Below are 17,738 nucleotides of genomic sequence, written 5' to 3'. Positions count from 1 at the left end.
TCAACTCTAACTTCGATGGATCCGAACCCAAAATTGGATCGGAAATCACATTTAAACATGGATTCGATTTTATTTTTTTTTTAACGAGGTTGGAATTGTGGAATTTTAAAATTAAAGTTCATGTTTAATTCCATAATTCTTTGTTGGATTTGACGATACTTGCACAGCCTCATCAAAATAATTATAAAGGTCTTGGATTTGAGTGGGGTGCAAGTATCGTCAAATCCGGTTAAGTCGGTGCTTGCTATAATCAAAGGGTCTGCCCCTCGAGGCTGAGAGCCGTTGATATTTTTGAGGGTCTCTACTACATATTCTATCCTCATAGGCCTCCCCAACTAAGTCCACACTACGGCATGCATGCACAAGCTGGCTTAACTCAAGAGAAAGCTCAATAGCGATCCATGTAAATGGTTCAGATTCATGAGGTAGGATCCAAAATTTAGCAAATTTGATTTAAACTCGTGTTTGGACTCTATAATTTAGAAACATAATAAGATTGGATGCTTATCAAACCACAATTGAATAACATGCTCAAATTCTGATTCAATTCTCTGAACACAATTAGTAATCTGATCTGGGTTTCTTTAGCATAGGTGTACCTGACTAAACCAAGAGCAGAGTCAGAAAATGTTAAATTTTTAGGTTGCACTAATGTATAAATGAGGGAAAATGTTTGAAAATATCAATATAAAAATAAGATTTTTTTTTTTTGTCAGTGAGGGCAATTGCCCACACAATGAGTACATTTGCCTCCGCTCCAGAAATAAACATAGCATGCAATGAAAATGGACAATGACGCTTGGACGGCAAGCTGTCATCCTCTTCGTTCCCGGACAATGTTGTCATGATCGCCCGGAATAATCAGAAAAACAGTCCAACTCGCCGCTCGATTCAGGAGGGAAGGACTAAGGAGGAGGGAAAAAGGCAACCTTTATATGTGCATATAAAAAGAAAATATCTATCTGCTCACAGGTGAGCTTACAATCTTCATATATAGGGCCAAAACTGAGATTCACGCATCAACAAGCTTCAACGATAACACCTAAAAAGAGAAGAAAAAAGAGAAGTACTTTGTACCGCATGACATTGTGACACATAATTTTCCAATAAAAGGAAGGTATTATTCTTTGATACCCCTAGCTACCTAAGAGGTGATCTACAAGGGAAGCCCTTTCTTCGTGATTTCCTCACCACCCTCACAGGAACTTCGTTCGTTGTAGCTTCTTCTCTCGGCCTCACCTCAACCTCGCTCCTCGTAACTTCTTCACTCACCCTCACATCAACCTCGCTTCGTGTAGCTTCTTCACATTTGACCTCTGGATCCTCCTTTTCCGGTGGAGGAGAGGGTGTGGAGCTTGAAACCTAGAAAAAAATCAAACTAGGTTTATATATATATATATATATTGGCACAAATTTTTGATGTAATATCATACTTAATTACCTTGCATGCAATGGAGCAGTAACGGTATGGCGCCTGCAAGCTTCTGCCGCAAGTGACGCATTCACTTCCAAGTGGTTTGGGGGGTTTTGTCTGAGGCCGTGGGTTCAGGAATACTGCTTTAGAACTATTTATAGAGTAAGACTGCAACAGAAAACAATAACAAAGAAAAAGACGCATATTCATTAGCAACTGAGAAGCAATTAATTATCACTTAATTTAAGATTAGAAATCATGCATGATCTTGTCAATACTCCTTTATGAAAACCATCTTTCGATTAATAGATTATGCATATATATCTGGTAAGAATTAATGGCATTTCTGGTTACCTGAACTTGAGAACAATCTAAGTGCTTCTGAATGTCGCGAAGACGGACCACATCCTGATAGACATACTTCCGGACCTGTAAAGTGTCGTGAAGAGTGTGGCGAGGAAGGCAATGGTGGCAAATTCTTCTAACACATTCCGTGCAGAACATGTTGGTCTCGTTCTTTCGTAGCTCTCGATGGGCCACACAAGACTTGAAGAACTTGACGTTCAGTAACTCCTCCAACCAATTTGGTTTGTGCGCCCGCTTTCTCGAATTCACCTCCTAAACAGGAAAAGAAGCAGACAAAATATCACAAACAACGAAAAAAAAATGAAGGGCGCAATTATTGCCAGATGAAATCGTATCAATTTCTGTTGATAATTTTATGAAAAATATTTTACCACATGATATACTCTACATTAAATAACAGAAGAAAATTAAACATGAGTTCCTGTTACTGTCAAATGCTAAACATGAAATAACGACAGGCGTAAGAAAAGGAAACTAAAGTGAATACAATGCATCGAGAATTTTAGAGTCCTGGCTGAAAAATAAAAGAACAAAAGGAAAAAGCGTGCAATCACGAAACAAGGAATGGTCATGAAAGAACATGGAAGAAAACTTTTTCCTTGTAGTAATCATCAATATCTCGAAGGAACAATGACAAAGCAGGAGGGTGTTCCTGCATTAAACGTGTACGAGAGAAAAAGAAAGGTTATAATTTCTTATTCTTTTAAGTAATTCGAAGCTTCCTTCATGCGATTAGAAACTGAATGATGGATTGAGGCGAAATTACTTACATTCTCTTTAACTTCTCCGCATTCAATACTTTGATTCTGATCCTGCAGAACAAGAACCAAAATATTGTGAATCTTGTTGCAAAAGGGGACAAAGAAAAAAAGAAAAGAAAAAGAAATTAAAGAGAAAGACAACACGGGGATTCACCATGATCAAAACAAACATATTCGTGAGATAGCTTCCAAAATTACGACCGTATGATCGCACGAATTGAACAAGAAACGAAGGACCAACAAATACAACGATTAAGTATCATCGCCTGAATCTTTATCGGCAAGATCCAAGACGACAGAAACTGTATTGCTCAGCGTGGAAGATGAAGTGGCGAATGCACCAGTGAAAGGAACACTAATCTTCATCTTTTCAATTGAAGTCATAACTTAAAGGGCTTTCTTAAATGAAGAAACTGAAGTTAGAAGAAACATGAGAGGAAGGATTACCATTTACTCTTCCCTTCCTTCCTCCACCCCGTTGTAGCTTCTTTGGAGGGAGAGCGGACTTACCATTTTAAACTTTGGGATTGCCATAACCATTTCAAAATTTCATTTTCAATTTTTTATATTTTCTGCAAAAAAAATTGTGTAAGTGCCAACTCTCTCTCTTTCTTTGTGTGTACGGTAACAAATGTAGACGGTTTCGAAAGTTAATCTTTAGTTTTCACTGCGAGATTTTAGAAGCCAATAAAATATTGAGATTTTCTTTTTAACTTAAAGGTGTTATCTTGATATCAACAAAGATAAAAAAAAACACCTTTCGTTTGCAAGGCATTGCTTACTTTGTGCTTCCATGTATTTTCAAAAAACAAAACAAATGAAACTTCCAAAATATCGTAAATATTGAAGATTTTGATAAGTTTGCGATTTCGAGATGAATCGATCCGCCGATATGCTCTCGCGGATAGAGCGGGGAAGCATTTTAAATTAGTTGGCGGCAACAGGCAATGACTTTATATGTGGAGCTAAAAGAAGTCCGATGTTTGATTCCTGGAGTGTTTGTCGTTAGAAATTTAAATGGCTTCAATTTTGGAATAACTAAGTACGTGAAAATTCAAACAAAAATTGGGTATCCTGACTAGATGTTCACGATTTAGAATCCACTGCATGCATGATCTCAGTGTACTGATGGAAACTTAAGGAGATTTGCCGGATTCCATTTATAATCTCCTCCCATATTTAGGGCACCGAAATTCTAGTCTCCTTTTCCTTTTGGATGATCCTTTAAGTCTTCAATTTTCTGTGTTTATCTCTTTCCCGTCCATATAGGTGCATTGCTAATCCGGTTGATCGATAGTTAGCAGAAGCATGATAATAGGATATAATCGATCGTTCATGAGAAATAATTAATTTGATAGTGCTTCATGCATGTGTTTCTTCTTGAAATCGATTGTGAGACCTCACAGTCCAATAATTTCAGTAAACACGCCAAAAGGCTAGTAGATCATCTTCTACCCTTCCTCAATCTCTCTCAGCAAATGGATCTGTTTTGGATTTACCGAATCCGAATTCCAACGGATCTTGTACCGATCTAAATCCCTTGGCAATCTAGTCTTCGTCGTCGAGTCCTCATTGGAACGTGGAGACTGTCAGCGAGTATGACAAGAAAGTGGCGCTCCAGATGCTGATGGTGTCATACGTGGGGAAGCGCTGCAGATGCGCATAGGGACAAGAATCAAGAGGCCATCACCAAAATTAGATCATAGTTGGTTTACAAATTTATTGAATTCGTACATCGATCTGCATAGAGATGAGCAAAAGTGTCTGTCATTTTCTATGTCTTCCTCACACCACCAACCTCTCAAGGCAAAGGCTTCACCTTTTACTAGTGCGCCGCACTCATCATCCGCACAGTGCCATGGTTGAGGCTGCAGTTGGAAACCATAGGTCTCTTAGCATTTGCACAACCTTGTTCCTACTCTTGACCAGGCCGGCACCTCCACCACCTCCAACTTTAGCAGCTCCCTCCAGCCATTCCATGCCTGCAGCTGTTGATGGCCCTTGTTCTTAAGCAAAATTCCAAGAAAATACATGGCTTCCATGCAGCCTTCCTTGCAGCTCCCACTAGGTGCAACTTTCCCTTTTCCTTTCTCCCCTTACCATAGCATTCAACCTGTAGGCCCACCAATAGAAAATATAGAATCCTAAAACATATTATACATACACCGCAGATTTATGAAAAAGGAAAGAGAGAGGCAGAATTGATTTGATATGGTTTTTAAAGAGTTTTTCACCTTAGAAACAAGAAGAAAAGGGATGCATAGTTTCATATACTGCTAATATTTAGTAAAATAATTATTCTTTTTCTTAATCAGGAATGCATTGCAGTATTTGCTGATAGTTTATAAATCGTTGTTTCAATTTTGGCGTGTGTTGCAACCTATGAAGATAACAGAAGAACATTATCGCATGAAAAGCTTAAACCTGCAATATGAAAAAAAGAACCACAAATTCATACCATGCCTAGAACACATGCTGCTAGTTGATTTCTTGTCTCTACACAATCGAATAAAAATGCTCATGAGCTCTGTCTGTACAGCCACCAGCCTAGCCTTCGAGATCCATCCACAATGGTGGCTCGTCTGAGCACCCGTCTATCCCTTGCAGCTTCACGCAGCATCTTGCACCTGCGCACCACATTTGAATCAAACCCTTTAGAGAATCAAGCAGAATGCTTGAAAGTTGAATTTGTGGGAGATGACAGAAAACTTACGTGAGCTTTATGTTGGCAAGATCAAGAACAGACAACATGGCTGGGGACGAAGAAACAATGCGTGCTAGAATCTCCACAACGACATCTCCTGGAAGAACATCAAGAGTCACTAGTCTCTTTGTGACATCTTCCTGCACAAACATTAACACTAGTATATTTGTTGATTGCAATGGATACTGCAAATCCCAATGGCTAAAACAGTACTTCAAGATCTGGAACAGAAGCACATGTACAAATGGAGTTCTATGCCACAAAGGTGCAGTGGTGGGGATCATATTTCAAAAAGCACAGGGGGCGAACATGTGGAGAGTATGTACATATATAATACATATAAATATACACATACATATGTATATATATGTATGTATATATGTATGTGTGTGTGTGCGTGCGTGTGTGTGTACGTATGACATGCATGTATATATAGCAATAAATAATTTGTTATGTGGTTGTCCACAAACAACAAAATTAATAATTAACAATTAACAAGTTATGATTCAACAAAAAAAAAAGCAACTTGTGAAACCAAGCTACACTCGAGTCGCATCGACTCAGCTGCAGAAACTTTCTTCAAGAGTTCTTGTTACAAAGATGGAGTTATAGGAGGTTCCCAAATTTATGAATCACAGTAATTCAATGAAACTTCCTCACATGAACCCATAAATTACTTCCAAAAGAAACATGTAGGTAAGTTTGATTATAAGAATGGATAGCATCTTCTTGACTGCAATGGACATCTTGGGGGTGGGGACAATTCCAGTATTTTAAGATCTAAAAAATGACAATATCAAATACGTATCTATGCAGAAGCACAGGAGATTCTCAGGCGTAATTGCAACTTTCAGTGATGAAATAGCAAACATTTGGAGCCTGCTTATAATCAAAATCAGGTTTCAGAAGCCATACCAAAACACTTTACGGCTGATGCAGAATCAGCTTATTTGACATACATGAGATATGCACGATCTACAAGGTAGTAAATGTGTAGTGAAACAACTTAGAGACCAAACCACAAAAATATTTAAATATTTCACTCGTTCAGGAAAGGATCTGCAGAATTCATCTAAGAATGCACTAAGTGTGAGGTCGTTTCTCCTCACTGCAGCCCCTGGGCAGACTAGTTTTTGTGATGGTCTCACAACTAGCAATCGCACCGACCACTGTCTATCATGTATGAGCTCAATAACAAAAGCACCTTTCTAAGAAAAAAAAATTAACTAAAGAAAATAGGAAAAAGTAACCAGTTTGAGTTGCTTACATACAGGGTGAAATTCCAAACTATTGCTCACAAGGGCTCCACTCATATGGTAAGCCAACTTGTGAATATCAGACAAGTGATGAAATAGCAAACATTTGGAGTCTGCTTATAGTCAAAATCAGGTTTCAGAAGCCATACCAAAACACTTTACGGCTGATGCAGAATCAGCTTATTTGACATGCATGAGATATGCACGATCTACATGGTAGTAAATGTGTAGTGAAACAACTTAGAAACCAAACCACAAAAATATGTAAATATTTCACTCTTTCATGAAAGGATCTACAAAATTCATCTGAGAATGCACTAAGTGTGAGGTCGTTTCTCTTCACTGCAGCCCCTGGGCAGACTAGTTTTTGTGATGGTCTCACAACTAGCAATCGCACCGACCACTATCTATCATGTATGAGCTCAATAACAAAAGCACCTTCCAAAGAAAAAAAAAATTAACTAAAGAAAATAGGAAAAAGTAACCAGTTTGAGTTGCTTATATACAGGGTAAAATTCCAAACTATTGCTCACAAGGGCTCCACTCATCTGGTAAGCCAACTTGTGAATATTAGACAAGTGATGAAATAACAAACATTTGGAGCCTGCTTATAGTCAAAATCAGGTTTCAAAAGCCATACCAAAACACTTTACGGCTGATGCAGAATCAGCTTATTTGACATGCATGAGATATGCATGATCTACATGGTAGTAAATGTGTAGTGAAACAACTTAGAGACCAAACCACAGAAATATGTAAATATTTCACTCTTTCAGGAAAGGATCTGCAGAATTCATCTGAGAATGCACTAAGTGTGAGGTCGTTTCTCCTCACTGCAGCCCCTGGAAAGACTAGTTTTTGTGATGGTCTCACAACTAGCAATCGCACCAACCGTTCTCTATCATGTATGAGCTCAATAACAAAAGCACATTCCTAAGAAAAAAAAAATTAACTAAAGAAAATAGGAAAAAGTAACCAGTTTGAATTGCTTATATATAGGGTGAAATTTCAAACTATTGCTCACAAGGGCTTCACTCATCTGGTAAGCCAACTTGTGAATATCAGACAAGTGATGAAATAGCAAACATTTGGAGCCTGCTTATAGTCAAAATCAGGTTTCGGAAGCCATACCAAAACACTTTACGGCTTATGCAGAATCAGCTTATTTGACATGCATGAGATATGCACGATCTACATGGTAGTAAATGTGTAGTGAAACAACTTAGAGACCAAACCACAGAAATATGTAAAAATTTCACTCGTTCAGGAAAGGATCTGCAAAATTCATCTGAGAATGCACTAAGTGTGAGGTCGTTTCTCCTCACTGCAGCCTCTGGAAAGACTAGTTTTTGTGATGGTCTCACAACTAGCAATCGCACCAACCACTATCTATCATGTATGAGCTCTATAACAAAAGCACATTCCTAAGAAAAAAAAATTAACTAAAGAAAATAGGAAAAAGTAACCAGTTTGAGTTGCTTACATACATGGTGAAATTCCAAACTATTGCTCACAAGGGCTCCACTCATATGGTAAGCCAACTTGTGAATATCAGACAAGTGATGAAATAGCAAACATTTGGAGTCTACTTATAGTCAAAATCAGGTTTCAGAAGCCATACCAAAACACTTTACGGCTGATGCAGAATCAGCTTATTTGACATGCATGAGATATGCACGATCTACATGGTAGTAAATGTGTAGTGAAACAACTTAGAGACCAAACCACAGAAATATGTAAATATTTCACTCTTTCAGGAAAGGATCTGCAGAATTCATCTGAGAATGCACTAAGTGTGAGGTCGTTTCTCCTCACTGCAGCCCTTGGGTAGACTAGTTTTTGTGATGGTCTCACAACTAGCAATCGCACTGACCACTATCTATCATGTATGAGCTCAATAACAAAAGCACCTTTTTAAGAAAAAAAAAATAACTAAAGAAAATAGGAAAAAGTAACCAGTTTGAGTTGCTTACATACAGGGTGAAATTCCAAGCCCTTGCTCACAAGGGCTCCACTCATATGGTAAGCCAACTTGTGAATATCAGACAAGTGATGAAATAGCAAACATTTGGAGCCTGCTTATAATCAAAATCAGGTTTCAGAAGTCATACCAAAACACTTTACGGCTGATGCAGAATCAGCTTATTTGACATGCATGAGATATGCACGATCTACAAGGTAGTAAATGTGTAGTGGAACAACTTAAAGACCAAACCACAAAAATATGTAAATATTTCACTCGTTCAGGAAAGGATCTGCAGAATTCATCTGAGAATGCACTAAGTGTGAGGTCGTTTCTCCTCACTGCAGCCCCTGGGAAGACTAGTTTTTGTGATGGTCTCACAACTAGCAATCGCACCGACCACTGTCTATCATGTATAAGCTCAATTACAAAAGCACATTCCTAAGAAAAAAAATTAACTAAAGAAAATAGGAAAAAGTAACATGCTTGAGTTGCTTATATACATGGTGAAATTCCAAACTATTGTTCACAAGGGTTCCACTCATCTGGTAAGCCAACTTGTGAATGTCAGACAAGTGATGGGCTGTCATGAGTTCAAAAGGGGGGGTTTTCTACCACAAGGACAAGGCAAAGCACATTCCAAGTAAAAGGAGTGCATGCAAGGGTTTTTAAACTAGAGACTAGTCAATATGAAGGGAGAGTGCCTTGGCCTAACAAAACGTTCAGACACATTTTTAAGAAATTCTAAATTAGTGATGGATCACATGGTTAAGTCATAACATCACGAAGAAATTAAGAGACTGAACTCTTAGAACATATTTAGGCATTTACGCATCTAGACCAAAAAGTTGGGTGGACCGGGGCTTGAAGAGTCTCATTTTTGCGCAAGCCAAAGCTAAAGATTACAAAATTAGCAAGGTGCATCTAGAAGGTTGGTTTTACTTGTACCACTGCTCTCGAGAGGGTTCAGGTACCCGTTTCTCTTTGAAAGCTTCGGAAAAAATGTATAACAGCAACTTCAGAAGTTCTTTACTAACCAAATCTAGTTCTAGTACCACAGGAATGCATGCTCGGTGCTCCCCCTAAGAAACAAAAACAAAAAAAAAGAATACTCCTCTATCGAAGCATGATCTGTCATTTCCCCAAAGAGACGTCCACGAGAAAAGGGTTACAAGAAAACTCCTTCGACACAACCACAGAGAAGCCAAGACCACCCGGTCTTGTTTAGTCACTGTTAGGCGAAACCAAGCTTACATCTCGGCCGATAAACATACCAAGCCAAATAAGTAGAGAGAAAATTTGCAAACTAGTGATCAGAAGGTACAAGCAGCTGCAGCGTGCAATTGCTTTTTAGTCCCAAACAAGAAAGTGGCAGTTGCTAAAGGAGAATGAAACTTGTACTCAACCAGCACATTCGGCAAATCAAGAATCTATTTGAAGATTAAATATCCAGACCATAATAGATACATTCTGTAGGCCAAACACGACCTCCCCTACCCAATCAACACTCCAATCCAGAGAAAAAATATGCCATGAGCATTGCATAAACTATTAAGGTTACTTTGTAGCTCTTCAAACAGAAAACAAATTGTAAAATGGGTATGGCAGGATTTTTGCAAAAGGTAAGAGAGAAGAGAGAGAGAAAGAGTTGCTAACGAGTAGCTTAGCAGAAACATTTGTCATGATCTTGAAGAAATGACGCTTGTCTTACCTGCATTCTTCACAGAAGTGAGTCTGCATCTCCCCCGACTCCACAGCCGAATCACCATGATCATCACCTCGCGGCATCGGCGTCGGCATCCTCCCCATCCCACAACCAGGGAACGATGTAGCAGGGATTCAACTCTTCCCCACTAAGGATATATGATATACCAAGTGCTTGCTGAAGAAAAATGCTGGGGAGAGAAAAAGGCGAAACAAGTAAAGAGAGAGACACATAGATGACAGGCTGCAATGGATGGTGGGAAAACGGCGGAGGAAGAGAGTGAGAGAGAGAGAGAGTTATGATGGAACAGCAGAAGAGTTGGAAATGGTTCAGCCTAACAAGTGACGGATACTGTGCCACTCTCTCTCTCTCATCTCAGTCACCACTGGTCGGTTTTATGTATTTTCGCTTTGTTTGATATTTTTTAGTTGCCAGAACTTTATTTTCACATTTTTTACGTTTTTTTTTAACTTTTCTTAAAATTTACTGAACTTTTTTTTCGAAAAACCAATTTGTTGTATTATTTTAGAGAAAAACTTTGCCATTACGTTATTTTTGACAATGATCAAACCTTGTTTAATCTTATACTTGAGTATTTGCATTAATTTTAGTTTACAAGGGTAGGTGGGAACAAAACTGAGATTGGTGAGTGAGGAGCATTTCATCCTACCATTATCAGAGATCTGAGTTGAGACTCTCTCCCTTCCATTGCTCTACTACATGTCGACTAATACATTGCTTTCCTCCATTGACCTGAAGGGTTTGATACTCATGTTACTCGAACTAGTGACTGATTATCAAGACAGAAGGCTTCATGATATTATCCGACATGATAAATAGTTACATTTGTATGTATAAGTCTCTGTGACAAATGGCTGTCCTGCCGCCTTACGCTCCACCAACCCGTAGCGCCTCCTCCTTTCGCCTCCAGTTCTCTTCCCGCCATCACCACCTAAGCCGGTCTGTCCTCCCTTTCCCGAATCCTGATCTCGACTTCTTTCTCTCGAAGAAGCAGAAGCTCCGGACGAGGAGCAGGGCCTCCATTTTCGCCATGGCGTACGAGAAGGAGCTCTCCGTCGCGAAGAAGGCCGCTTCCCTCGCTGCGCAACTCTGCAAGGTCTCACTTTTTCTCTTCCGATCTCCAAATTGGTTTTTTGTTTCTTCTTTGCTATAAATGGTCATTTTAAGCTAAAGGTGATTGTCATTTTAAGTTTTGGCAACGTAAAACAGACGGAAGCAGGCCGTAAGTACTGTAGGCCGTAAAGGTGATTGTCATTTACAGTTTTGGCAACGTAAAACAGACGGAAGCAGGCCGTAAACAGACGGAAGCAGGCCGTAAAGGTGTTTGTCATTTACCTTATAGTCGTAAGTACTGAACCGGCCCGATACATTATGGGGCCGGCCGGCCCATTCCTATTTCTTCAACGCCGATTGAATCGACTAATTTGCCATCCATTTTTCTGCTGTAACTATCTTTTTTTTTATGTTTTTTTCCAATTGTTCAATTGTCGTCACGCTAATAACTAATATTATATATCATATCATATGGTCCATGATGGGGAAGGATTGCTTCAATTTCTCCGTGTTCAGTGAATGGTTGAAAATTTGGGACATGATAAGTACGGCCACCTGTGGCTTTAAAAGGGGAGGGAGGCGTTTGAACAGCCAATGATAGACGGAGCCAGATGGTATACATTATGAATATGCCAAGGTATCGTTGCTTAAGATATCAAAGAATCAACGTCACATCCGGTTTATGTCAAAGGCTTCCATAATACATTCCTTTAACATTAACGAAATAACAATATCAGTATATCTTTCTAAGCGCAAACTCAGAATAAGGACTAAAACTAATTTTTATCAAGACCTGATCTTTTACAAAAACCACTTTTTTTTTTAGGATGTTATCCAAACGCTACCACATGCGTGATTGGCAAAAGGAAGATAAATGATGGTTTTTTGTTATGTTTCTGATAACGGAAATATCTTTCTTCACCCAAGGGAGGGGTGGTACTTTGTAGGGGGTATTCTCATTATTTTATATAAAATTATTATTTTCTTTTACTTGCGTCTTTAGAAAATTCATCTAAAAACTTGGGTGGTCATATTTTTTAAAAAAAATTTAGACAAAAAAGCAAACTTGGCATTGAGTACTGGCTCAAATTTAGTCAAACTTGGCAAAACGGTGGGCGATTTCAGGTCAGATTTAGTCCTTTTCAAGTTCAACTTAATTCAAGAATGTGAGTTTAGACTTGCATTCACGCCTCACTTTCAAACAAAGCTTCATCATTGGTAGTGCCTCCTTATCCAAAATTTGGATGAAAACCAGGTTTTGATGCTGTTGGACTGCAATCTTCCAACCACAAGGTCCGGTTAATTTGAACACTGTAGGTTTCTTCAGAAACTAGAAGAGGCCCTAGGTGGGACAAACGAGGTATTTTGTTTTTAAAATTTAGAAACTGAAACCGCAGACTTTGATTCCACTCCAGTTTAGTGTATGATGCAGCAAAGAAATCCACGCAAATATATTCTCTCTAACCTTTCTCAGTTTTGTAAAGCTCGAAGATTGAATTAAACCCATGCAAGTCGCCACCAAATAAGGGTGAACAACAAGTCGAGCTATTGGGCTCAACTCGTTAAAGCTTAGCTCGTGAATGATTTCAAGCAAAGTCATTTGCTTAACGAGTCAAACTCGAGTTCATGAGTCGACTCGATCAAATAATCGAGTTGAGTTCGAACTCAACACGTAACTGTCGAGTTGAGCTTGAGCCTTAATCAAATCGATATATTCAAACGAGTTTTTGAGTTTGTCGAGCCTTAATCGAGTTGAGCTTGAGCTCAACACATAATGATGAATATCAATTCTATTCAAATGAGTTGGTCGAGCCTTAATTGAGTAGAGCTCAATACATAACTGCTGAGTCGAGTTCAAGTTGCTTTGGTCAAGCTATTTACAAACTCAAGCCGAGTCGAGCTCAAGGTTTCGTTAGTCGAGCCAAGCTCGAGCTGACTGAACTTAAGCTCCACTCCTCAATGGATCGACCGTACACTAGGATTGAATAGGCTGTGTCAGTAATTCAGTGAATCCGTAAAAATATACTATACTTAATAGTTAAAATAAAAATTTCAAATATTTTAAAACAATAAAAGAATAATATGTGACTCGTAGTACCCACATTAACCGATGAACCAATGGGTCTGCGACAGATTCGATTCAAACTCATCGTTTTCAAAAGACGCCAACTTTATTCATATCGGAGAACTTCGTTTTTCAAATCCGGATCAGCATGGGGTTTGAATGTGCGTCACAAATATATGAGAAGCCACTAACAAGGCGCTCGCAGATGTGGGCCGGCCCTTCTTCTTCCATTATATCCCACCTCCGGCCGGCAGCCGGCTAGCCAGTTACCAGGTGAAATTACAACACGGGTCGCGCGTATAAGATTCAGAATAGTTAAATGCATTGGAATTGAGATAAAAGAAGAAAAGCAAAACACTCTTATTTGATTCAATACAATATTGCCAAAATGAAAATCTCTTCATTCCATTGCGATTTTTTCCCGACACTCTATAGTTCTTAATTTTTGTTAAGTTTTTTTTATTATTTTCATTTTTTAAACATTTTTAAAGACTCATTTTTTTTTTCGAGAATACCCGAAAAAAAAAATTGTTACCATTTTCTCGAAAACAATATTCGTAACAACGACCGTAAAATGACATAACGCCGGCGGACCCACGAATTTTGGTCAATCTCTACACCGCGGCGGTATGCATTGCTCTTTTTTTTTTAAATTTTTAGTAGTTCATCAAGATGCTTGATTTTCTCAAAGCATATTCCAAAGATTTCGGCACACAAGTGACGTAGTTTATGCTAAATTACGTGGGGGCTGATGCCTCATGTCAATCCATTTGTCTGCCATACTTTTTTTTTGTAGGTATCTAAATTGCTTAAAAACTCCAAAGGCGCACATCATCTCATAGCAATGGCCGCCATCTGTAAAATTTTCATGCATTTCTCTAACAAGTTTACTTATCTTGCTCTGTTAATTTGTAGTCGTGGGGTTCAGCCAACCTTCTACATCATTTGTTGTTTACCAGGGTGCAAAATGATCAAAGTGGAAGCGAATTTTTTTGAATTTCCTAAAATATCAATTTCTTTACATAGTTAAAATGCCCCCAAAATCCCGTTGATATTTATGCATCTATGATATATGTGTGTGTCTACAGTCAGTCTAGTGTGATATATGTTAATGCGAAAAAGTTTAGTATTCCCATTTTGTCCTCGGAAGTGACCATCTTCAAAACCGTGTTTGAAGGATGATACTTTTTGTCCACTCAAACACACTATCCATGTTTTTTCCCTGATACATAACTAGCTTGCCTTTCGTATGGTCTATAAAGCTCAGCAGCTCCTGTTGACAACGACCATTTTAAGAGAAAAAGGCAATGATTTGGTGAATAATTTGCATTTTTTTTTTTACGTGCATCCCTCGGATACTGATTCTGGACGCTCTCTCTCTCGAGAAAAAAACTTGCTTGATCCATGAGCCATGATATTGATTATATTAAGCCTCGATGGAAGTGTTATTCTCAGTGGGGACTCGCTTTGCCTTTTTTTTGTTTTTTGTCTAAAAACTTGACGTGATTACGTAAAGCTCCTCCTTTTTCTCTTGCTTTTTAGAGTGTAGAATTGCATCTACTTAGGGACACGAGCATCTGCTATGCAGTACCATTGTAAAAAAGGATCTTAAAAAATAAATGGAAAGACAGTAGGAGAAAGCCGAATGCCTGGGCTCAATAGGCGTTTCATATATTAATACCGAAAAACCACCAATTAACTTAAAATAACAATTACCTTTAGCTATGATTTTATTAACACATCAGGCAAACTGACGCCATATTGCTGCTGCTGATAAATAAATAAATAAATAAATAAATAAATAAATAAATAAATAAATATAAATATATATATATATATATATATATATATATAGGTTGATTTAATTAAGCATGGACCACATATCAGCTTATATTTAAAAGGGGTCGTTTGGGTGCCTTCCCCATTAGCTATCAGTACTGCATATCGGCTGATATAGCCCTATATTAATGACTCCGACCACTATCCTTGGTTAGTTTGTTATATTTCCTTAAAAGCATATATGGTATTTGAACGGATAACATGCTTCGAATATATTATATTTATAATAGCTTGAATCACATTGAATGGTTTGTTGTTCTTTTTGTTGTTGTTGTTTTGTGTGTGTATATATATATATATATCAGCAGCAGCATACTGTTCCCTGTTCTCCCAGGTGCTACGCTGACCCCAGAGCAGAATTCTTCCATTCACATATAATTGATTCATATGTTTCTTCTCTAGCATATGGTCTCTCAATGTCCTGTTAGGCTCACATTAACAAATGTTAAAGATCTCTATTTCATTTACTTTTCTGTTTTTTGAAAGCCATCAATTGAATATGATGCAGCAAAAAATCCACGCTATTATCTGCGGTCTCCCAGTTAATTTCTTCTCTAACCTTTCATAGTATTCCAAAGCTATCCAAGCAGCCATTGCCTAATCCAGGGAGCCGCAAATTTTGGCTGAAATAAGCATTAATTCAATAACTTTAATGCTTTTAAGAGCAGTTATATATATATATATATATATACAATAAAATGTATCTGTAAAATAAACAAACATTGTAAAACTCCCACACCCATCACCATGTGACTATGCTATTATTGATTCTGACGTAGCGCGCCGTACACTAACATTGAATCGGTGGGTCAAGCAATTCAATCAATCAGTGAAAATATATTATTATGTTCATTTAAAAATTAATAAAATGTATTTAATAGTTAAAATAAAACTTTAAATATTTCTAAACAATAAAAAAAAATATGTGACTCATAGTACCCATATTAACTAATGACGCAAACGGATGTGCGACAGATTCGATTTCCATTCATTTAAAAAGAAAGGATCGGAGAAGTTCGTTTTTCAAATCCGCATCAGCAGGTGGTTTCAATCTGCCTCACAAACATATAAGAGAAGCCACTTGCAATGCGTTGGCAGATCAGCCGGCTGTCCGGTGAAAAATTGCATGGAAGTTGAACACGCGTCACACTCATTGAATTCAGAACAGTTAAATACATTGTAAGTAAGTGAGATAAGCGTTAAAAAAAAAAAAAAAAGACAAAACATCTTTTACCAGATACAACCTGCCACAGATATGAGAAGCTTTTTAAAAATCTTGAGATGATTACGAAAGAATCAAATAAAGCAAAAAAAGACAAATAAATTGCGAGATTTTGAAAATATTGTCAAAATCAAATTCTCTTCATTTCTTCGTAATTTTTATTTTTAAAAAAAAATTGAGCATTTTCATAATTTTTAAAAAGTTGTTGAAATTTTCTTAATATTTTTGAGAAAAACAATTTTATAAAAGAACTCCTGAAAAAAAATGTTGTAACTATTTTATGGAAAACAATATTCGTAGTTTAACCAATGCAAAATGACATTCTATATGTGGACCACGAAAAGCTTAATTATGGTCGATCTCTTTCGCTCCGCTGGGGTAAGCACCACTTCTTATTCTTCTTCTCGAGAGAACGACCGAAAACAAGTAGGAGCGCTTTTTAAATGTTTAATTGGTCACCAAGATGCTTGATCTTTTTCAAAGCATATGCCAAAGATTTCGGCATAAGTGCCGTAGTTCATGCTAAATTACGTGGGGCTGATGCTTCGTGTCCATCCACTTGTCTGCCAAACTTCTCGTTGAAACCTTTCACCAATTTCTCTAACAAGTTTACGTATCTTGCTTTCTTAATTGTTAATTTGTAGTTGTGGGCAGTGCTCAACGTTTGCATTAGCATTTGGTTCCCGCTGAAATCCACGTCAACCACCATTTTTTTGCTTATTAGGTAGCCCTCAGCAAGCGGCTTGCGTTGATTGATTGAAGCTGGTTATATGCACCACCGTACACATTTTTTGACCAAGTGGCTGACCTCTATAAAAATATAAGATTGAAAGCCAAAAAATATAAATTTTTAATATATATATATTTTTTTAAAAATAGGTAAAATGCCCCTTAAATCCGTTTGATACATATGCATATGTTCACTGAGGTGTAAAAATGATGCGGTTTGAGTTTTGATAGAGAGTGTGTCGGAAAGACAAAATGATAATAACAAAAAGCCTTTAATACAGCAAATGTTCGGTTCGATAACCCTCGCAGCCACCTTGTCGTACAAAATGATAACAACAAAAAAACGTTTATTTATTTGCATTTTGTCCTTGTCAATAAACAATCATTTTTCAACATGCTTAGTAAAGGGTATTTTTGTCTTTTCAAACACACTAATCCCATGTTTGGGCCATAACACATGCTTCCGTACAGGCTACAGAACTCAAGCAAATAGGCTAAATGATGAGTATGGTCGAGAGAAAATTTCGATTTTTTTTATTTTTTTTTTCGCGTGCATTCTTTTCAGTGCAATGACTCGGTTTTGAATAATTTAAAAGGAAGGGGCCAATTTGTGGGGTTGGTGATTCCAAATGTTCCCGAT

General features: G+C 37.8%; 1 protein-coding gene across 1 annotated transcript; it reads right to left on the bottom strand.

Moving 5' to 3' along the window:
• Window positions 1–1,012: 1,012 nt before the first annotated feature.
• LOC116259548 (protein RGF1 INDUCIBLE TRANSCRIPTION FACTOR 1) lies at window positions 1,013–3,009 on the bottom strand. Its single transcript, XM_050079354.1, has 5 exons — window positions 2,989–3,009; window positions 2,551–2,592; window positions 1,769–2,032; window positions 1,442–1,582; window positions 1,013–1,042 (listed from the first exon to the last, which is right to left on the bottom strand). Exons 1-5 carry the CDS (start codon window positions 2,989–2,991, stop codon window positions 1,013–1,015), a joined length of 480 nt encoding a protein of 159 aa, XP_049935311.1. The 5' UTR covers window positions 2,992–3,009.
• Between the last annotated feature and the right edge of the window lie 14,729 nt (window positions 3,010–17,738).

The sequence above is a fragment of the Nymphaea colorata genome, chromosome 8 (genome assembly GCF_008831285.2).
Source record: "Nymphaea colorata isolate Beijing-Zhang1983 chromosome 8, ASM883128v2, whole genome shotgun sequence".
Taxonomy (NCBI): Eukaryota; Viridiplantae; Streptophyta; class Magnoliopsida; order Nymphaeales; family Nymphaeaceae; genus Nymphaea; species Nymphaea colorata.
The sequence above is the reverse complement of the archived record's forward strand: the minus strand, read 5'-3'. Positions and strand labels throughout refer to the sequence as shown.